The following is a 24,948-nucleotide window of genomic DNA, read 5'->3' as shown; positions in this document are numbered from 1 at the left end:
ATAGTTTATCAATCGATACATTGCTAAAAAAATATTTGGCTAAAATGTTGGCATTAAATTCAGGTACCATTAAAACGAGGATGCACTGTATCTTTTTAATAAATCGGAAGTGTCTATGTCAAATTATATTTTTAAATAAATTTATTTACTTTCTTTTAGAAACAAATGTGGTAGGAAATATTCTAGCCATTTTATTTTCGGAGCGGCTATTTGTCCGGCTAGCCGGACGAATAGTGCTAGGACTATTTGTCCGGCCATGGCAATGCGCATGTCACTTTATGTGCGTGAAGTGCGTGTCATATTATCTTCAGCAGAACCAGGGGGTCACGTGTAATCCGATCACTGATTTACAATTTTGAGATCATGGCTAAAAACAGCGATATCAATATTTGTGATAAATTTTCCAGTTTCAGAATTTGACAAGCGAATACGATAGTATGAACTTCAAAGAAAGATCTAATTTTATAAAAGGGACTAAAAAATAACAGAAATCACAAGGAAAAGTGGGATATAAAAGGTGTGGATGTGGGATATAGGTTGTAAAAAGTGGGGATATGGAATATAGGGGACAACAAAGGTGGGATCTGGGGAAAAAAGAAAATAGGGGGATTTGGAAAAAGGAATACCATGTGTCACCCCGACCTCCTCACGTATTTCTCAGTTAGAACAATAAATGCAAATAAAAAAGAAAAATCCCATCTGGGATTCCTAATAAGATTTTAACAGTGTTGTTTACTTTTTGGGGAAAACATTATAGAAACATCTACCACCTCTCACTCAAAATTTTGATAACTTTATGTTAAGGGGGTCTATAATTCTGTTTGACAGCTTCAGACATAACAATTTTGTATCCTTTTCAACTAGACCAAATCCTTACGTTAACTTCAAATGCATGAGTCAATCACGACCCAAGTTTGTTTTACAAGTAATTTCTCATGTCCCTCTTCTTACAATGTGAAGCCATAGATATAGAAATAAATATGGAATATGTATGGAAAAATTTTCAAATCATATACGTTGTCCACATTGGGCTATAATTATATGAAGAAAACAACAATTTCAAGTGTCAGTAACAAGATTGGGGCCTAACAATTAAAGATTGCAAAACATTGCTTTTTAAATGTCCATATATATAATTTGCGACCCCCTGGTGCTGATGAAGATAATATCACATGCACACGCACACACAAATAGTGACATGCGCATTGTATTGGCCGGACACATAGCAACTGCCTTTTTTTATATGTTAATCATAATATTAAAACTATTGCTGTAAGATCGGCGCTGGTGCTTTTACAAAAAAACTTGCATCAAGTTGAAGCCTTCAACCAACCAAAAAGAAACACACTAACTTTCACCCAAATAAAACAAATCCATATTTTAAACTCTCCTTACTGTTTGACGCCATGTTTCTTTTTAATAATTCTTGTTAAACAATTTATCTTGCATACTTAACAACAGTACTGAGTGTATCTAATGATTAACGACATACATACATGACCATACATGTAGTATGACATAAGTTTTGAGTAGCCTTACAAATCCTAATTTCTCAATTTTCAAAAGTTCATAAATTATGTTTGTGTTGTTATTCTATTTTATCTAAGATCACCAAAAGACATTCTAGCACGCAAACGCAATACAAGGACAAAAGACATCTTTGCTCCTCTTTAAGTAGTAATATAAAGTTATAATATATCAAAAAACAATATTGATATCCATTACTTGTGTCTGTTTTATTCAGTCAGTGCTAGAATATTTGATTATATAAAAAAAGATCTTTAAACAAAATTTATGAATTAAAAAACAAATTTGAAGTAATTTTATGAACATTTTTCTTTCTTTATTCTGTGTTATATAATTCATTGTTTGCCAATTTTATTCAGATATGTAGCCTTAATTGAATTTGGTTTGTCGGAATGCTTTTTTTAGAAAACACAAGAAAACAAATATTTCAAATTACCTACATGATATTGACCACTATCTAAATAACAAATCAAAAGTCACAGCTGTTTCCCAAATGATTATTTTAAATAAACGCCCTGTCCATGAACTGACATGGCCAAATGTGACGACAATTTTATATTTGTGAATGAAAGATATTGTATACATGTACAATGATAGTACAGATTGCAATCAGAAATGAGAACATAATGATAGGAAGTATTCACGTTAGAAAACTAGAGGCTCCAAGGAGACTCATTCGACCATCTTGGAAAAACATGCAATGTTGATATTCCTATTTATGTAAAAATCTGAATAAGTCTTCTTTGCCCACTCCTATACAATCATATATATGTCCTTAAGTCTTCCATAAAAATATGAAGGATCAAAACAGTCTATTTCTATCGATTCTTTTTAAATCGAATAACGCTTAAAGTTAAAAAAAAAAGGTCAATATTAAAACGTAACTTTTAATGGACAACTGATGGTCTGGATGGGGGTCCATCATTTCTGTATTATTTAATTTCATGGGCCATTTGTTCTATTCTTTATTTTTGTTGACGATTATTTCTATTCTTCATATTTTAGCACACCATTATTCTCTATTATTTATTTTTTGCATATTTTGCTCTATATTCTTTATTTTTTTAAGCCTTTATTCTGCACTTTTTCCAATTATTTTCTATTCTGTAAACCCCATCCAGCCCCTCGTTAATCCAATAAAAGTTACGTGTATTGACTTTTTATGAACTTTAAGTCATATTGATTGTTTTCTTCTGAAAAACCAAAAAATGGATAGAAATAGATAATTTTGGATTTTAACCTTCCAAGCATTTACACTGATAAACAGACCATTTGTCCACGCTCCGCTTACGGGATATGTATTTTAATCAGATTGACTCTGAAGCTTTTCAATATATACTACAATTTTGGAGATGTAAGACAAATATTTGCATTTCAATAGAGCTGTCCATGTGCTGTTTAATCTTTTAAAAGCATTTTCTATTTAAAATTCAAAGTAGTAATTGTTTTATAAACACAAAAGCGCATTTTGAAGTCCGGATTTGTAAGTGAATTACAATGAACTAGGTGGTGACCTGCACGTTCTCAAAGATTGTTTATACAGTTAATTGATTTATCATGTTAATATGATTATTCTCTCCAAACAACAGATAACTTGACATGAAGTTTTAGCTTCATATTAAACATATCTTCATTTTTCATTATCAAATATTTAAAATTGACTAATTATTTTTGTTTTACTATAAAAATACCAAAATACTGTTTTTGTTATGAAAGATGTTGCCGTATAAAATATATTACTTAACAAGAAGTTTTAGCCTTCGTAATAAAACTTCATGTTTCATTATTAAAAATTTAAGTTTGACAAATTATTTTCCTTGTGTAAAAGTACTGTTTGTGTTCAAAAAGGTGCTGCAGTATTAAATACGATTATTGAAAACGCCACTGTTTCTGACATTTTTGATTAGCCAAACCATTATTTATTAAGAAAACCTACAGATTTTGTTTTATGTTTGCTTTTTTTTGCGTAAAGTCAAATTTTAGAAACCTACTATCTATCCATGTAGAAAAACCAAATAAAAACCCCCATATAAAATAAAAAGCATATAAATAATCAACTAACCATGCAATGCCGTTTGAAACCAATTTTAACATCAAAATTATTCTTGTTAAAAATCTTATGTGGGAAATACACACATAGGAAAACCCTTTTCATTCTAAACTAAATGATATAGATTGAAAAGATACATATACAGACAAAGTTTCAACTGTCTCCTAAAAAATCCTTATTTGGAGATTCTATAATTATGTTCGGTTATATTATTTGTGTTTTTGTACCATCAAAAAACATACGGATGCAAAATGAAGAAAAACAAAACTTTGACTAAAGTATGTAATGGGAAGGAATTGGTTCATTCGGGAGGAACAAACACCATTGCTACACAGTATCACTATTTCTTTTCTCTTTAACCAACGTCAAAGTCACCCAACACAAAACGTTTTCATCACCAATCGAAACTCATCGCCCTTTGTGGCACAGTTAAAGTCCACATGCAATACATCTAAAATCCACAACACCGCTAAAGTCCACAACAAATTTCCGCTAAAGTCCACAAACTTTCCGCACATTTTTTTTTAATTATCAAAAAATTCAATTCGCATTTTTTTTACTCCCGATAGTAAGATCTAATAAAAAGCATGGACTTTTGTTCTTGGAAAGTATTTCTTATCAGCTTGAATTATATTTTTAATAAATGAAAAGATTAAAGTATCTAATTTTGATTCCCATAAATTTGATCTTTGTATTGCGATTTTCTATCAATCAAACAGACAACATTTCTGAAAAGTTATCTAGCTATGGTGCTCTATTTGTATTCTCTAGTTGACATTTGTACATCCACAAGAAACTCCAACTTCTCTTTATATGTATATGCTGGAGACACTGACATATCTTGAAGTCTATATTTGACATTCAAATTTCTTTTGCAAATATTTATAAAACATTAGAAAGAAATCCATTCAGTGTCTGTTATGTATACTCCACAGCATGGCGGGCTTCATAAGTATGGTTTACTTGTGTCCAATCCATTTTACTTTGAGTAAATAAAATATGTTTAAACTAAAACTAAATTTCCACAGCATCCAAAACGGTCCGTAACATCTCAAAAATAGACTTTAAACCATAGTGTTCTTGTTTGAAATCAAAATAATGATAAAGAATCCCACACAAGCATTTTGTGGTGCTAAGCAGATTTCCATCACTCATTTGTTTGCATGTTTGTTTGGTTTTCAAAAATGAAAATGTATTTGTTTCAGAATGCGTTGAAGATGACTTGAATAAATTATACGCGGATGCGGTTCTGTATTGTATCTTACCCATGATGAGTACAAGTAAAAAATATTTTATTTCAACAATGCTACATGTATATGTATATGTTCCAGACCATAAGAGTATTTGGACCGTACGCGTACGGTCCGGACCGTATAAGTATACTCGTACGGTCCCGCCATACGCGTACGGTCGGACCGTATGAGTATAATATACTCGTACGGTCTAGTAACCAAGAGTTACATTTTTTATTAGATTCTTCTGTAAAGTGTAGATTATATAAGTATGTGGTAACAAATGTAGTTTTGCAATTTTATTTACAGAAATGCATTCCTGTACTTTTTGGTAAATGTATAACAAGGATTCGTTTGTCTTCACATAACCTTTGTATTGAAACTGGACGTTATGTTGGTACTACTAGTAATAGAAATGAAAGAAATTGTGTATATGGACCATATTGGTTGATTTTAGACAGGCATTTGTTAAAATCTTAAACTCATATTGTTACAAGTACATGAATAAAGTGAATAAGCGATCAGTCAATCAATTGAAATGAATTTTTTCTTTTCTTTCTGGCACTCTCGCCCACAAGGAACATTAGTTTTTTTTTTACATTTACATGTTTTGTTCATGCATATTCCTTTCCATGTCCAGACCGTACGTGTACAGTCCAAATACTCATATGGTCTGGAACATATATGCTGTAACATTGTTTAGTAAATGTAAAGATTTTTTACTATAATGCATACCCTGTAAATAATATTCAAAACTTTTTTATTTTTAAAAATTTTATTAATAACTTTTAAACTGTGACCCATTTTTAATGTACATAGAAGTTATTATTAGTATCTTTGCAGGGATTTAACTGTACATAATGTTATTTTTAAATAGTTAGGTTTTCACTTAATAATTTTTATAAGGATTAACCAACCTTAATTCAGTAAGGTTGGTGTACTCCAACTATTGGAGGAAGATATAGAGGAAAGAAGAAGAAGAAGCAGGTCACTGTAAACAATTTTGAAGATGAAATTTGATCAAAACACTCTGAAATAAAATTGGCTGAAATTGCATAAACTAGGTGTCAGATTTAGATAAGAAAATCACCAGACTCTAATACCATGAATTTGCAGAGTACTTTAAACAAGACCTTTGAACACCCATTTTACTTCCGGTTAATCAGTTAATAGGTCGTACGGATGATCCAAATAACCTGGTAGGCAAACATTTTCAATTGACAACTCTAAAATAAAAATTTTACTCTGATGTCAAGTTTGTCGAAAAAAAAATCAAAGTTGCTGCTCGTGTCTTCTTCCTCTTTATGTAAAAATCAACTTAACTTTATAATTTAAAAGTGTTTTTTTTTTAGATTTTCTTAGTAGTTATAACCTACTAATTATATCAAATTTTAATCACTTGCGATGTACGGATGTTCCAGACCATATGCGTTCTAAAGACTGCTTAATAAAGACTCCAATATGACAAACAAGTTCAGGGATGGGGTTTAGAATGTGTTTTAGTTTATTAAATGCATCAAGATGTTGAAATAATAGTACATAGTCTTTTAGATAAGCAAAAAATTTAGAACGCAATGATATGTTAATGTCACAATACAAAAAGAAATGAAATTCGTCATCTAGGACTCCACATTTTTTACATAACCTTTGTGCTCTTGGAATATTTCTGTACCTTCCCAAATTAAATGCCTAGGGAATGATCACTAAGTCTAAATTTTGAGAGAAACTGCCTATGTATAAAATTATTGCAATTTAAATATTCCTCGGACTGACAATTAGTTTTTAGTTTCCCATAGAGACAAAGTTTGGATGAGGAATCCAATTTTTGAAAGTTTATTTTAAGTAGTTTGTTCATATTCCTCTGAAACGCACTTTTTAATATTACATTTTAACACGTTTTTTTTATTGTTCAAAAGGTACATAAATATTATAGTAATTTTCTGGGTTTATTTTCATATCTTTAAAAAATTTATCTGCAAATGAGTACCAAGAATAAATTCATGCGGAATGTAAATTTATGTTTGTTTGTAGAGATTCTTTAACCAGGGGATTAATATCATTACCGTTTATTCTATAAAAATACATGAGTGTTTGAGTTTTTATATAAGAGTCCAAAGAAAATCTACCTAATTCTGATCTAGCACCTATGTTAGTGGCTGTCTTTTTCAGTCCTAATACTGATATGGGAAGTATTCACGTTAGAAAACTAGAGGCCCCAATGAGACTCATTCGACCATCTTTGAAAAACATGCAATGTTGATATTCCTATTTATGTAAAAATCTGAATAATTCTTCTTTGCCACCTCCTATACAATCATATATATATATATGTCCTTAAGTCTTCCATAAAAATATGAAGGACCAAAACAGTCTATTTCTATCAATTATTTTTAAATCGAATATCGCTAAAAGTTAAAAAAAAAAAGGTCAATATTAAAACGTAACTTTTAATGGACAACTGAGGGTCTGGATGGGGGTTCAACTTTGTGTATTATTTAAATTCATGCCATTTGTACGTTCTCAAAAATTGTTTACAAAGTTAATTGATTTATCATGTTAATATGTTTATTCTCCCCAAACAACAGATAACTTGACATGAAGTTTTAGCTTCATAACATATCTTCATTTTTCATTATCAAATATTTAAGATTGACAAATTATTTTTTTTCACTATAAAAACTACCAAAATACTGTTTTTGTTATGAAAGATGTTGCCGTATAAAACATATATTACTTAACAAGAAGTTTTAGCCTTCGTAATATAGCTTCATGTTTCATTATTAAATATTTAAGTTTGACAAATTATTTTCCTTGTGTAAAAGTACTGTTTGTGTTCAAAAAGGTGCTGCAGTATTAAATACGATTATTGAAAACGCCACTGTTTCAGACATTTTTGATTGGCCAAACCATTATTTATTAAGAAAACCTACAGATTTTGTTTTATGTTTGTTTTTGTTTTTTGGCGTAAAGTCAAATTTTAGAAACCTACTATCTATCCATGTAGAAAAACCAAATAAAAAACCCCATATAAAATAAAAAGCATATAAATAATCAACTAACCATGCAATGCCGTTTGAAACCAATTTTAACATCAAAATTATTCTTGTTTAAAATCTTATGTGGCACATACACACATAGGAAAACCCTTTTCATTCTAAACTAAATGATATAGATTGAGAAGATACATATACAGACAAAGGTTCAACTGTCTCCTAAAAAATCTTATTTGGTGATTCTATAATTATGTTAGGTTATATTATTTGTGTTTTTGTACCATCAAAAAACATACGGATGCAAAATGAAAAACAAAACTTTGACTAAAGTATGTAATTGAAAGGAATTGGTTCATTCGAGAGGAACAAACACCATTGCTACACAGTATCACTATTTCTTTTCTCTTTAACCAACGTTAAAGTCACCCAACACACTACAACGTTTTCATCACCAATCGAAACTCATTGCCCTTCACTGCAGCTACGATAATGATTGCTAAATCGTAATATGGAATTATTGTTGATAACAAAAGTAGTGATTTGTGAGGTCAGACAAGCTTTTGGAAAGCTTACACTCGTGACTATTTTGAGGAAAATATGATTCCCCTGTGAAACAAGACACTTGCTTGATGAGAAGAACTAAAGCCTATAAACAAGATCGAACAACTCTATCCTGTTTATTTCCTCTTCCCTTTCCTTATCCTGTTTATTTCCTCTTCCCTTTCCTTATCCTGTTTTTTTCCTCTTCCCTTTCCTTATCCTATGTAGTACAAGTTTTTGTATGAACATTTTTCTTACAAACCTTGATTTGTTCGTTTGTTTAAAACGGCACATAACACTGATGGGGAGAAAACTCGTTATAAGTCATCAGTTAAATGAACACCTCTTTTTAAAACACGGATTGAAAAGACGACATCTCGTATCTTATTTAATCCGATTGTTCAATTTCAATAAAATTCTATTATGGGAGTTCGATGAAGTCCCCCGCACAACACATTACAGTAAAACAGTAAACGATTTTCCCCTGTTTGATCATAGAAGTTCTATGTGTCAATAAAGTACTTCCATGGTGTGACGCAAACGGTTGCTAAAGAATACGATGGGACGTTAGAAAGGTTAAATTCATAATAGTAATAATAATAAAGAAAAAAATAGAAAAAAATAAAAGAAAATCGGAAGAAAGCTCTTATAAATGCAAGAACAAGATGATTTTTTAAATTAGATAATCCTGATTTTTTTTTCTTAAGCCTTACCTAGTTTATCTGAAGTTACTGGACACAGAGGCAAACAATCTTCACTCGTCACATTCATTACATTTTTACTGCACACATAAGTGACGTTGTTATCTGATTTTATCACTGACTGTGTTGACTGTTCTTTTTGAAATGAGACAGCACTCGGAGTACCCTTTGGTATGCCTAATGTTGATGAATGTAATTGTGCTAGGCGAGACGAACTCGAGTACAACTGTTCCGATACTTGTACCCATTTTGACATAAATGTGAAAGCTGCCTGTTGAATGGATAAATTGAATGCTATCTGGATCGTTATCAGGAATAATAGCACTAAGAATAAAGATTTAAACACTGATCCTTTTGCGCAATACCGTTCATTCGCATCCCCCATTCCATTTAAGTTGGACTCGTAGATGTTATTCGACTTTTGTAATTTTTTTTCTAGATTTTCTGTCATCAAATATTAAGCATGGTTTGACATTGAATTGTTCTTTCACATCAGTCAAGTTGTAAATGAGAGATTAATTAGTTCATCTATTCAATGTCGATTTACATTGGCGATAAAAAGATATATCTGTTATTGCTATTTACTATTCGATTTGAATTAAAATCTATAATGTATATATTTGTTCTCCCCGGTTTGTTGCAAGTAACACGTGTTGACTAATTTCAATAGTCCTGTTTCTGTCCATTTACGGAAAACTGAAAAAAAGATAACAACAAATAACTATATATAGTACTTTAACAAACATGGAATGCGGAAGATACATGTAAGACCATAAAAGCAGCTAAGGAAAAATATTGTCAATGAGGTTGATGTCTTTGGAGTAAGTTGTCTTCCAGATTGTAGTGGTGGGAGGGGGGAATTGAAGAAATAACCATCTTAGTCACTCAGAGTTTGTCTGTGACGTGCGACAAGTACTGTGTTGTTGTGTCACTCAATTTTTTTTAATTTATGCCCGCACTACAATTCGTAGGGCAAACTGTTTTACCCCTGTTCATCCGTCCGTCCGTCCGTAAGTCCGTCCGACATAGTTTGTCTAGCTAACTCCTCCTTTAGTTTTAACGCTAGAAATGTTATAGTATGCAGTGTGTTAATACATATAGTAATGCCTCGTTCACACGTCCATTTAATTCGAATTGAATTCGAATCGAATGCGAATCGAATTCGCTAATCGCGTTCACACACTCTTCGTTTTTAATTCGAATTGATTCGAATTCGCTAAATCGCATTATCCAATTCGCATTAGAAATGCGTTTTTGTTAATACGAATTAATAGTTAACGTCGTTCGGACAGTAAAGCGAATTTGACGCGCATTGCAATTCGAATTAGAATTTACGTTTGGACGTAAAACGTTTCGAATGCGAATTAAACTAATTCGAATTAGTTAATGCGAATCGAATTCGAATTACGTGTGAACGCAGCATAAGGGTGTTAATGTGACATCAGAATTTTGATCTTTTTAAAAATTTACTAATGCTGCGTTCACACGTAATTCGAATTCGATTCGCATTAACTAATTCGAATTAATTTAATTCGCATTCGAAACGTTTAACGTCCAAACGTAAATTCTAATTCGAATTGCAATGCGCGTCAAATTCGCTTTACTGTCCTAACGACGTTAACTTTTAATTCGTATTAACAAAAACGCATTTCTAATGCGAATTGGATAATGCGATTTAGTGAATTCGAATCAATTCGAATTAAAAAAGAAGAGTGTGTGAACGCGATTAGCGAATTCGATTCGCATTCGATTCGAATTCAATTCGAATTAAATGTACGTGTGAACGAGGCATCAAATGACAGGATGTTTAACTTTGTCATTTTTATGCCAGCATGACAAAAGCACAGTTGTTAATTGGATACTGCATTTACCATGAACATTTTTGTATTATTACAAGTCACATTTGTTACCTCCTATTTACTTGCTAATGTGTTTTGAAGTTTGAAAGGAGCAAAACAAATAACAATTAATTGTCCTACATTATGGAATAAATTATAACTGTGACGAGCCATCAAATGTGTCTTACAGACACAACAATCTCAAGTTGTCTTTTAACATCACTGTTATACCAAATCCAATGTTTGCGGAACTATATTCATGCATACGGCATGGCTAGGTTTGTTTTTGTTTTTTTGTTTTATTTTTATTTTTGTTTTATTTTTTTTTTTTTTTTTATATAAATGTGGTTCTTTAAAGCCAGGTTTAATCCACCATTTTCTACATAAGGAAATGCCTGTACCAATTCAGGACTATGACAGTTGTTTTCCATTCGTTTGGTGTGTTTGAGCTTTTGATTTTGCCATTTGATAAGGAACTTTCCGTTTTGAATTTTCCTTGGAGTTCGGTATTTTTGTTGTTTTACTCTTTAATGACGGTATAACTGCATAGTGAATTCTACTCCAGGCACGGATCCAGGATTTGATGTCCAGGGGGTGGGTCTACTGAGAATTGGGAGTTGGAGGACCATATTTTGAAAAAAAATTGGCTGTAATTCTATCTTATTTTAATTAGTCGAATCAATTTTCTTTCGTTTACTTATATCTTTGACACCATTAGACCCATCTTAAATGATTTTTTTATATACGAAAATTGTCAATAAACGTACTAATTCAAATAGTAAAGTTTATATTAGGGGCGTTTAGTGTGTAGAGTTCTGACTGGTCAGTTAATGAGTGTGTGTCCTATAAACAGGTCACTTTTGATCATATTTGAAAATGATAACTTTATCTTGGTTGAATTTTACAGAATCAATAACACTCCTTCCTTATACGACTTACTTATTGATATAGAAAAAGGTGATTGATTTGTTGTAAATATTGGTTCTTTTATCATTGTGTAAACAAGATAGCGGTCTGACTGAGGATAAGGGCGCTTAAGATAATAAAAAAAATGGAAGACCCATATACTTGTTTACTAAAGAGAAACGTCAGGTCTGGTTACCCCCCCCCCCCCCCCCCCCCCCCCGAAAATGGGGGTGACACAGGGTACTCATTTCCCAAATCCCGCTTTTTTTGTAAATTTTCCCCCCTTTTTTTGTAAATTTTTTCCCGCTTTCCATTTTTTTCTTTTCATTTTCCTACATCCCCACTTTTTTACCCCTATATCCCACATCTCCTCTTTTTTCACCGACCCCCCCCCCCCCTTTTTTTCCCTCTGAAATAGAAAATGTCGATCTTGCCTTGTTTTCATACGGTATGACATTATTTGTACCAAATAAGGTCCTTTCGTCCTTTATAGAACAGTCATTAGAACCGAGGAAAGGAGAGATTCACGAGTCTTAGTTTATTGAAATCTGTGTGATTTTTTCTGTTTATTGTAAATTATATGCTTAAACTGTTGACGGACATTTTTTAATGTGCTTTCAACAGTTTGTATTTTATTTGTGTGTAGTGCTGACCAAATTGTCTTTTTCCTGCATTAATAATGACAAAAATGAAAATGATCATACTTAAAATTTAAAAAACAAGATTGGTAGACTAAATAAATTCAAGGGTTGTCACGTAGAATTTACGTACAATTTACTTATTTGTTCAATAACAATTAATAATTTCAACATGTTGCCGTCTAATCATTAATGTTAGCGAATTATCCATTATTGTAAATAAAATACCGAAAAACTGTTAAAATGGTCGATCGGTAGGGATCTAAATAGGAAAATGTAAAGTTAAACTCAATTTTAAGCATTGGACAAATTCTTAATAATTTTTTTTAAAAATCTGCAATGGTGAATTTGACTATATTACATAATATATAGATCTGAGATACAAAGGTGTCTAAAAGGCAATATTTCTCTTTGTTTTATGATTTATTTTCCTGATTGTGTATTCCTAAAAACTTTGTGTATGTTTATAAATGTATATTATTATTTGTAACAGTCTGGCGTCATGTTAATTATTTTTTTTGCATTTTATATGATTAAATATTAATTATTACATTAATAGAATTTGTGTGGGTCGCTTATCGATAGACTAGAGCTTGCTTGTGGTAATATGCAAAATATGTACATTGTAGGAAACTAAAATAATTTATTTGTACTAGCCTCGGAAATAGGAAGGAATTAAAAATTCCCATCTGTTGTTTTTGATTGTTACAGAAATTGACACGACTTAAACGCGGACCGCGAAGAAGACCCCCAAAACAAACACTGATTAATCGCTTTACCAGGTGGAATCCCCCTCTTAATAATTTCCGGATCTGCGCTAGCAAATCATAGTTTTCGATTCTTCTCTACTGCATTTTTTTTTATCTTTAGGGCTGTTCTAGCTCTTTAATGTTTTTTTCATGAATTGGATTATTTCACATTTCGGAATATCTTTGCATAGACATTATTTATTAGAATTCACATCGGGTATTGTACACAATTTCATTGTCACTTTCAAAATGAATAAAAAAAAGCAATATGGATATAAGTCGACGAGACAACACAGGAGTAGGGCCAGTTTCCACTGTAATTTGTTTCATCCACAAGCTTAACTGAGGTCAAAATATAAAAGATGTCAGATCTTACTATATACACTGAAAATTAGATGGTCTGTATCAAATAAAAAAAAAAAAAACTGTTTCATAATTTTACATATTTCCATCAAATCAAAAAGTTATTTTGCGCTACATACTGCTGTTGCATGCATTTTGATATAATTTTATTTTGGATGTAACACGTCTTCTGATTGGCTGAACGTTTTTTGTCTATCGGCTCACAGACATAAGTTTGTCATGTGGCCGTGACTTCATCAACGTTTTTTTCATGATTTACCCCTTGAAAATGGAATTGAGAATTGCTACGCAGGTTATTCAGTGTGCACCACATTTTTTATGTAATTTCTTCAGACAGAAAAAAGATTACAGTCATTCCATAAAAATAACTGCGAAATTAAACATGTTTTTGTCAAATATTCCATCGAAGGACATCACTACCCAACCCGAATGCCAACACATAGCTTTTACTTTAAACATAACTTTGGTTCTGGTTAACAAAAGCCTTATACAATTTTACGATCAATAATCAAAATTTGCCAAATCTTTCAAAATTACGGCTTTTGGTATTGTTCTGGCGTTTGTAATTTGATGGCCTGTTTAGAAATAAGCCGGGGAAAAATAGAACCTTAAAGAACACACCTTGAGCTGATACTATGAATTTAATAGAGTAAAGATTGAAATACGCTAGTGTGAAATAAATTCAGGGGAAATCGACCCTACTCCTTTGTTCTAAAGTTGGCAAAGTGGTTTGAAGTTTCCTGCGTTCTCCGCCACAATTCAATACAATTTTTTTTCTATTAATGTATAACATAAGAAAATAAGTATAGGTATAAAAATCATACATTAACACGATTTGTTCATATAAAAATGTTGAATAAGTAATGTCAATGTTGTACATTGTGTTGTTTAAACTAAGAAACAAATTGATTTATTACTTACATGAAATTTCCTTATACGTCCATTTTATGAAAAAAATGTTGTGTATTTCATTGGTAGACCGGGATAAAATGTGATGTGTGTATCCGCTGATATTGCTACGACATAAGAGTTTTCGGAAAGCCTCATAGTCGATTACATCTTATTCATATCCACGTTTTTACCGTAAGCTGTCGTAATATTACTATATATACTTGACAAGTCATGCACCTCATAAAAATTAACAAGATGACAACTTTCACCAATAACTTTGACATGAGCTGGGATAATGACCAATTGTTTTTCTTAAATCTAACAACGTGTTTTCAAATGTTTCTAGGCAATATATTTCGATTGATTTTCGAAGGTATTTATACAATATCCTACGAAATCTGCATAAATCAAATACAAAACCGATTTGTGAAGTCTTGAAGCGCACAGATTTATTTATTTTAGGAAAATATTATGAATGTGAGAGACGTATACCTAATACGAATATTTTATTGGTTTCTAATCCAAAATTGCAGGAATTTTACTAAAATTTCACAATAGACATCAGGTAAATATGAACTCACAAGTATACAAGTTTATCAACACTTATTATTCATATCTATATGCATATAGATATATACGTGTAATTAAAAAAATAGAGACGTATGAACTAAATAAAAAAAGTTAATAGTGACTAAAACTGGATTTTTTTACTTTAACAAAAACATGCCTTACCTTGTCTCAAACACCTGACATACTTGGGTTGTCCTACTGATAACGGACTATTCTGATAACATTTTGACGATAACGAAATCCGGAAATCAGGTATTGGTTTTAATATGGAAGTTTATTATTAAATCGCTCCATATGTCCAATTTTGATATCTGTTTCACGAAAACACCACACCACTTTGTAAATACATAGAAATTTTGTCATATTTCTCATTATGATACAACAATGTAACGATGAACGCCCGAGGCACATAGTCCTAGTTCCGTTTTCATTTGTTATCATGTGTTTTACATACACCGAATGTGTATACAAACGTGATGACGATTTCACCATTAACCAAGGAGTTTGGCGAAATATCGAATAAGAGGTCTATTGTTGTGTTTTGTGTACTATTGTTTGTCTGTTGGTCTTTTTCTTTTTTAGCCATGACGTTGTCAGTTTATTTTCGACTTATGAGTTTGAATGTCCCTCTGGTATCTTTCGCCTCTCTTCTATAACCAGTAAACTTGTATCGTTTAATTTATAACACTTTATTTGCCAAATAAACCCTTGGGTATAGAAGGAGTCTTCACCTACGAATAGTGGACTGCATGCCTTCTCGCAATTGACAATGAGGTGGTCATAAGTTAATTGTGTTGGATGCATAAATACTTATCCTGAGCGTGAGAGGTAGTGTTAAAGTTTAAAAAGTTGTTAAGAGGAAGTCTTGCAGTTTTTAAGAGGTAGTCTGTTGCAAGACAAAACTTATTGCATGAACTCTATTTCAGCGGGCCTTAATACCATTGGAAAATTCAACAAATATATTTGATTTCTTTAAACGTGTTCTGATAGGAGTGGCTTAATTTTTTTAAAAGCTCCCCTTAATGACTTGCGTCTGGTATTTCACGATGTGTACAGGAAACCTTGATCATAGGAATCTGATTAGATCGATTACAAGTAACCGCCTAAATTTGACACTCCTTTATGGATTATTAGTTTTCATTCATATTATTCAACTATGGGAGATAACTGTATTGTATTTAAAGCTTGTCCTAAGGGGAGCTAGGTGAACGGATATGTGCGACAGTAAAGCCAACCTTTACCAATCGACAAACCTCGACCGATTCCGCTACCCTACATCTAGATGTGGATTGGAAATTTTACGCTGGTCGTCATCCAATCAGATCCATCGATATAATAGAATTGCATTGGGCTTCCAATTGTTTTGTTTCAAGAGCCACTGGTGAGTCTTATGCAGATGAAACGCGCGTCTGGCCTACTAAATTAGACCCCCCTAGACCACTCGAGTGTCTTACGCGAATAAATAAGAAGTTGCAATCCGCTCACTACAATTACTACATTGACACTATTGATTGATCGATGGCTGTTGAACGTCCGATTGCAAGTATATCATACATACTAAGGACGGTAATATGCAATTATTGACTTCTAGTCTTTTGATGAGGTTGATACAATGATTTATCAACCCAGAGATATGATATTCACATAGGCCAAAAATTGTTTTATTATATGACTAAACAAATTCTCTTTTCTCATTGGCGAAAAACAATAAACCTCTCTTAGGAAGAATTTATAACAAGAAGAGTCGCTAGAGAGATCATAATTATTCGAGGTGTCGGCTGTCTAAATTGACTAACTTTAACCTTTATCAATCATCTCTGTTACAAATACACCGGCTGGGGTCAGGTACTTATTATGTGAAATCAGAATAGTTTTTGAAAGTTTTGAATTTACACAATTGTTGAAATTCCGTTTATTGAAACTTAGGAATCTTTATTGTTGGATTCCTGTCTCAATTACTTTTATATCACGTTCCTATATCCAAGCGCATATGATTCAAATGACAAAAATCTGCTGTGAACGTGCAAACAAATTTGTTTTTTTATGGCAATCGGAAACACTGATCATATTGTATCTGCCGTACAGCTTGATAGCCGGTATGTATATGCCTGACTGTATGATAGCCGGTATGTATCTCCCTTACTGTATGATAGCTGGTATGTATCTCCCTTACTGCATGATAGTCCGTATGTATCTGACGTACTGCATGATAGCCGGTATGTATCTGCTTTACTGTTTGATAGCCGGTATTTATTTGTCGTATGCATGACAGCTCGTGTGTATCTGCCTTACTGTATGATAGCTGGTATGTATCTCCCTTACTGTATGATAGCTGATATGTATCTCCCTTACTGCATGATAGTCGGTATGTATCTGACGTACTGCATGATAGCCAGTATGTATCTCCCTTACTGTATGATAGCCGGTATGTATCTGACGAAGTGTGTGACAGTCGGCATGTATCTGTCGTACTGCATGACAGCCGGTCTGTATCTTCCTTACTGCATGATAGCCGGTATGTATCTGCTTTACTGTATGATAGCCGGTATTTATTTGTCGTATGCATGACAACTGGTGTGTATCTGCCTTACTGTATGAAAGCCGGTATGTATCTGTCGTATTGCATGACAGCCGGTATGTATCTGCCGTAATTCATGCCATACTGCATGATAGCCGGTGTCCTATAGCCTTTTTTTTCCCATGCTAATTTTCGGGGGGGGGGGGGAACTGGATCGATCCAGTTTTCCCCCCGGAACAATTGGCATGATCCCACTTTTCCCCTCAGCGTTATAGGGGGGGGGGCAGGATCAGGCCTATTCTCCCCCCTAGTAACACGAGAAGCTCCTCCCCCTTGTAGTAACGTCGGCGACGTCAATTGGAAATTAATTATCCGTTAAAGGATATTAGCCTTCTTTCAAATAGTTAAGCGTTACCACACAATCATCGTGGACACATAGACATACCAATAAACATATTCACAGACTAGTGGACATATAGACATATTAGTGAACACACTGGTGGATGTGTAGAAAGGCTGCATGTGGACATGTTAACAGTCTGCACATAGCTAGACCGGTGGATGAACATGTTGACGGACTGCCGGACACGTAGAGAGACTTGCAGACACACACAGACTGATGGACATGTAGACAGACAGGACACACACAATCTGGTGAACATGTAAAAGGATTCGTGGACATATACACATATTGGTGGACATGTTAACAGACTAGTGGCCATGTAGAAAAGAACTCAGAATTGTGGATGTGTGATCAAATCACTCATGATACTATCTGACAAGAACATGCTACATGTAATGGACACAGATGGCTGCACAAACATAAAGTTCAATGTTTACTGAAGGGTCACTTCCTATAAATAAGTTTTACAAGTATGAGGCTAGCCGTCGATAACAGCCGGCGTTAATATTCATGATGCCAGCTTTCAATAATATTCATGAGCCATCAATAATATTCATGAGATGATTTGCGTTCGATAAAGTGTTGTAGGAAACTATCGATTATTATGATAAAATAACGTTTTTTGTTTATATTTGATGTTTGTTCAAACAGGCAAATCAATGGGTGTCTTCTTCGAGGTCCGCGTTTACTTAATCAATTATAAAAAGGAACTATTAGTCTTCTGCAAGGTTTGCATCTTTTAACAACATTTAAAATGAAAGTAAAAAAAAGGTTAATGCTTCCATAAACATAGAACCAAGAACCGATCTGTATAAGTTTTATACTGATGTCCGTTTTTCAGGATGTCAAATATATCAATGGGTGCCAATTATATTAAACAATATATCAATGGATGGAAAATTTCAGCCTTTCATATATCAATTGGTCTAAATATCTTTATGAATATTAAATAAATTTATTCCTGCGGTGAAAGTGTTTATCTCCAACTTTTACAATAGCATTTTATCATCCACAGTAAATATGAATAGGAACACATTTCCATGTAAGACATACGAATAATTCGAAATTTTTGATATATTCGATATATGAATGGGGGTATTTTGTAAGTGCTAACGGCACCCCTGTAATAAGTGCCCCATCCCAGACCTTTCTAGTGACACGCGTGTCGACAAAGCGAACACAGGTTGACAAAACATTTCTTCTATGCAACCCAAGCCGAAAAACAGATCATTATAGCATTCCAGAGATCAATCATGTCTTAAGAACATATGGAAAATATATATGGAATAAATGGCCGTGCAATTTTGATATATATCCATTTTGTGGGGGGAAATCGTGGCATGGGAGAAAGGTGGCTATATGTATATGTATTGTCAACTTTCCGCGAGGGAAGAATGGCAATGATCCGAAATTTCCCCGAGGGGGGAAATGAGATCATGCCGGGAGAAAAAACTGGCATGGTGAAAAATGGCTATATAACACGGTTATAAAATGTGACGTTGAATGAAACCGATGCTTAAAATATTTCTATTTTTCTTTGAGCACACCGTGAGTTATAAAACTAGAGGCTCTCAAGAGCCTGTGTCGCTCACCTGATTCTACTTTGGTTTTGGAAATCATGTAAAAATAGATTAAAATTATAACAGATACCCTAATAATGAGTGAGACCAAATTTGGTTTAATATTGGTCCTGTAATTTAATAAAAAATCCTGGTGGCCACCTTGAACAGTAAATCGGCAACAAAGTAGCAACACTTCATCAGCACCTCATAAGAAACATTTATGCCATGTTTTGGTTTCATTCCATTCAGTGCACCTCTAGAAGAAGCATTTGTATGTATTTCCCATAGGGTCTTATGTTAAAGGAAGTCCCCCCATTGGCGGCCATCATGGATGAAGGATCAGCTTCAAAGTAACAAAACTTAGTCAGCACCTCATAAGGAACATTCATGCCATGTTTGGTTTCAATCCATTCAGTATGTGGTTCTCTAAAAGAAGACATTTGTATGTATTGTCCATAGGGTACTTTGTTAAACATTGTCCCCATCTGGCGGCCATCATGGATGAAGGATCAGCTTCAAAGTAACAACACTTGGTCAGCACCTCAAAAGGAACATCCATGCCATGTTTGGTTTCATTCCATTCAATGGTTCTCCAAAAGAAAACATTTGTATGTATTTCTCATAGGGTCCTATGTTAAACTAAGTCCTCCGTTGGCTGCCATCTTAGATTATGGATCGGCTTCATAGTAACAACACTTGGTCAGCACCTCATAAGGAACATTCATGCCATGTTTGGTTTCATTGCATTCAGTGGTTCTCTAAAAGAAGACATTTGTATGTATTTCCCATAGGCTCCTATGTTAAAGGAAGTCCCCCGCTGGCGGCCATCTTGGATGATGGATCAGCTTCAAAGTAACAACACTTGGTCAGCACCTCATAAGGAACATTCATGCCATGTTTGGTTTCATTCCATTCAGTGGTTCTCTAAAAGAAGACATTTGTATGTATTTCCTATAGGGTCCTATGTTAAACTATGTCCCCCGCTGGCGGCCATCTTGGGTGATGGATCCGCTACAAAGTAACAACACTTGGTCAGCACCTCATAAGGAACATTCATGCCATGTTTGGTTTCATTCCATTCAGTGGTTCTCTAGAAGAAGTTCAAAATGTAAAAAGTTAACGACGACGACGGACGACGACGACGGACGACGACGGACGCCAAGTGATGAGAAAAGCTCACTTGGCCCTTCGGGCCAGGTGAGCTAAAAAGACGAGATTTGTGATTGTCATGCTTTATTGGTACAGTCAAACCCGCATAACTTTAAAGACCACCCTCGTGACCAGAGAAAACTAACGTTTTAAGAGAGGTGATATATGAATTGATGTTCAAAATGTATATAACGTACTTCAGTGGGATAAGAGGAGAGGGATCTGACTAGAAAGGTTTTCGCTTAATAGATATAAAAATAAGGAGATGTGGTATGATTGCCAATGAGACACCAAAGTTCAAATGAAGTGGATGTATGCAATTATATGCAACCGTACGGCCTTCAACAATGAGAAAACCCCATACCGTATAGTCCGCTATAAAGGCCCGATATGAAAAATATGAAACAGTTCAATTTAGAAAACTAACGGCCTAATTTATAACAAAACAATTTACAAAAAACAAATATGACAGACATGAACCAACAACAACCACTGAAGGTGATTTATATAGTAGATTTAACTGTAATAGCAAAATTATATACATCCAGTTGAAATTAAACAAAAGAAATGAAACTCTTTATTAGAGAAGGTTAAAAAGGCCAAGTTGGTATATTTGAAATGTAGGTGCATAATTCAGGATTTTTTGCATCCTATATACGTGTTCACACTTAAATTATAGTATGGAGCTTCGAGATATTTGTAAACTTTTGAATTAAAGACATTTCCACAAAACTGTAGGCGCAACTACATGTGGATCTTTTCTGTGCATAAGCATACATTCCGCCGAAAAAAATCCACAGAAAGATAAAAGATTGATCTTTTTAAAGCATTAATTTGCATCTCTGCCCTCTGCAACAGTTTTTAATGAAAAAATCATAAAAATGGGCAATTATAATCTAATCGAAAATTGAAAGTCGAGTACATCTTTTTAGGATCAGGCGTGTTTGAGTTAACTGTTTTGTCTTAAAAACATATAACGCAAAAACATTTGATACATCATCTCGCTTCAGATTCCATTATTTTTATATATTCAAGCTACTTAATATATTTTTTTACGCCAAAAAGTATGTTAACAAAAATGCACTAAACAGTAAAGGTTAAAAATATACAAAGACAAATAAAAGAACACCATAACACGTAATTAAGATGATTAACAATGTCAGTACCTAGAATTTATACTTGAAGACCATCATGTATTATTTGTGAAGTTGATACGGAATATTTATCAACAAGGTCTTGGTATCTTTCGATGAACTTTTTTTTAGAAAAAGGACGAGACGTTCTTTGACATAACCCTGGTTCATCAGCTTTCTGCTCTGACACTGGTAACGTTTTATAAAGTCTGAGTAGCAGCTGTAATCTCTTGAATACCGCGTTGAGAAATGTATATCCCATATGCAGGTGAAGTTGTTATATTTCTGCTAAGGTGCATGGGGGAAATTTATAATTTCAAAATTAAAATCGTCTCGTTTGTCATAGATTCTGGTACTGAGATGACCGCTTATGTCAAATTCGATGTATAAGTCTAAAAATGAGGCGGAGGAAGCCGTGTCTATTGTTTCTTTAATTTCTAGTTCTGGAGGATATATTAAAGGAACCCAATCAGAAAAGTTTGGATTGTTAATGGAAAGAACATCATCAATATATCTGAATGTGAAATTAAATGATCTGGCTTCTTTGATCTTCTTGGTTTTGATAAGTGTCTGAAGGAACTCCGACTCATATGAAAATAAGAAGAGGTCGGCAAGGAGAGGCGCACAGTTCGTTCCCATAGGAACGCCGACAATTTCTTGAAAAAGTCCTACTCCAAATTCCACAAATATGTTGTCAATAAGAAACTTCAGCATACTGATCACTTGTTCCTCTGTCAGTGTAGTATGTTTTACTTTTTTGTTCACTATTAACAAAATACGCCGTATGGTATCGCAAAGCAATACATTTTTAGCGTATGCTTTCTTTACACCAAATATAGTTGACTTATTGCTTACAGTATCTGAGATACGGACTTGACCACATAACTTTAACCTTGATCACTGATCCGTGGAATAAGGTCGAGGTCAGATGAACCTTACCTGACGGACATGTAGACGTTGCAAGGAACCCATATACCAAATATAGTTATCCTATTACTCATAACAAGCGAGTAATTCACTTAACAAAAAAACTGTAATTTTTTTTCAAGCAGTCACTGAACCATGAAAATGAGGTCAAGGACTATGGACATATGACAGACATAAACTTCGTAACATTAGGTATCTGAATTCAAGGTATGAAGCATCCAGGTCTTCTACCTTCTGAAATAAAAGCTTTAAACAAATAGTTTATGCCGTCGCCGCCGCCGCCAGATTGTAATAACTTTGTCTCGCATACTGAGACTTTCGTCGCAGGCGAGACAAAAAAATCATTTTTTTGTGTGTATTATGTAGGATAATTAGTCTTCAAACTCTGACATTTTTTTGTCTGCCCTTTCACGAAATATTTAATTAGATTTTGTTTTGGGGTGTTTTTTTTTTACTACCGAAAACTAACTCTGACAACCGACCATACAATAGTTTTAAGTTGACAAAAGGCCTGATGCTCAATAGCTAGTGGATACAGTTCTCTTTTAAATAACAACTGTCATGTAAAGATCATAATGATGCTATGTGGATACATTTTTCAGTTGTTAGATGAGTGACATTAACCATAAAATTTTATTTTTAATGCACCCACCTAACATACGACTAAATCATATACGGTACCATTCGAAAGCATACCATTTGTACTATCTTTTTCGCCCGGTAGATAATCTGTCACACATTGGTTGAAAATTTCCATATCAAAAGTTGATAAGGATATATTTATATGATTACAATGAAATTATACTTCAGCTAAAATATTAAGACAGTTGTGAGAAATTAAAATTGTGGTTGAATTTAACATGTTTATAAATTGGTTTCATGTCATCCAAACCAACTTATTTTCGTGGATATTTTTTTTTTTGCTTTGGTTTGAAGTATAGACTTTTCCAAAAATTAGATTAAAAAGGAAACCCCTAAAACTTTATTCCCAAAATAAGAAAAAAATAGTATTTTTTCACATTCCAATGCTTTGCATGCTGTAATTTGTTCGTTTGGTTTTTTATGGTGCAAAGATCTCATAACTGCAATAAATTTTATATGTTAGTTAACATGAAAAACCAATACAGTACGGTATGTATAAATGTGATAAACAAGCGTTAAAAATGAGATGACTTAAAATCGTGTCTGTAATGGTGAATTTGTATTGCTATCTATTCAACTCTAATAGAATTTGTTTATCATAAATAAAATCCTTTCATGTACATTCTCCGTATGTACACTTTAATACTCTAAACTTCACTAAAATCTACCAAGCGATGTACGAGGAGTATTGCTCATTACAAAGTTTTTTTAAACTAACGGATGGACATATGAATGGAAAAAAACACAGACAAAAGGGCAGCTAAACACACACACACACACACATACGCATCGATATCTGAATTTTAAATGTTGTGATTGAATTAATTCACTTAACTTTGAACAAGCTGGTTATCTTTTCCTTGGTTGACCGCAGTTGCTCGGGAAGGGTATTCAATCTTCCACAATATATATTTTTTTACCCCTTTTCAAAAATGGTAAATTATTTATTTCCTGATATTGACAACAATCGATGTGTTATCAAAACTTAGAAATGCAAAATGATTCCTATTTGCAGATGCTGTTATAAGGGCAACCGCAAAAGCTTCATTGGAAGACTGATTCTTGACCAATATTATAGTATTTGCACTTTAAAATGATGAAAAAAATCCCTTAACCAATAAACGTTACGATAAATTTATTTATTTTTCACATATAGATATTGATACCTCAATAATATTTGTTTCTTCTGGGACTATTATACTAACGTTAGTATATCTTCTCAGGTTTCTGTTTGAATATAACAATAAAAGTAACAAAACATGTTAACATACCTCTATCTAACAAAGTAATGGTACAATCTTGAATGCAAGACATTAACTGAATAAAGTTAACAACATGATCACACGACTCACTACATTAAAATGCTTCTTTCTGGATAATTTCTATTTAATCATTAAACAAATGCAGTGTAATACAACGTACATGAATTCGCAAATGTTACACTCAAGCTGTGTCATATTCACGGCTGTCATTCGGTATATCGAGAAAAATGATCGTGAAAGAATAAGTAACGGTGGTCAAGTATTGCGATTAGATCATGAAAGACCTCGTATAGGATCGTGAAGGAAATCTTATCGAGCAGATATATGCAACATCAGTAAATCATCTAATTTAAT

The 24,948-nt window shown here is 33.2% G+C and overlaps 1 protein-coding gene across 3 annotated transcripts in view; it reads right to left on the bottom strand.

The window, feature by feature from the left end:
* LOC127726618 (beta-1,4-N-acetylgalactosaminyltransferase bre-4-like) overlaps positions 1-24,627 on the bottom strand; it is a 40,197-nt gene extending 15,570 nt beyond the window's left edge. Inside the window, exons 1-2 of one of the 3 annotated variants that reach the window (XM_052234038.1) lie at positions 24,604-24,627; positions 9,056-9,739 (exon numbers count right to left, since the gene is read on the bottom strand). In XM_052234038.1, coding sequence (XP_052089998.1) covers positions 9,056-9,494 — 439 coding nt within the window. In that variant the 5' untranslated portion in view covers positions 9,495-9,739; positions 24,604-24,627. Of the gene's footprint in view, positions 1-9,055; positions 9,740-14,458; positions 14,721-15,160; positions 15,398-24,603 lie in introns of those variants that run through there. The other 2 variants (XM_052234036.1, XM_052234035.1) reach the window with 2 other exon arrangements.
* Positions 24,628-24,948: the final 321 nt, after the last annotated feature.

Source organism: Mytilus californianus, unplaced genomic scaffold (genome assembly GCF_021869535.1).
Source record: "Mytilus californianus isolate M0D057914Y unplaced genomic scaffold, xbMytCali1.0.p SCAF_18, whole genome shotgun sequence".
NCBI lineage: Eukaryota > Metazoa > Mollusca > Bivalvia > Mytilida > Mytilidae > Mytilus > Mytilus californianus.
Note: the sequence above shows the minus strand (reverse complement) of the source record. Positions and strands in the feature narration are given on the sequence as shown.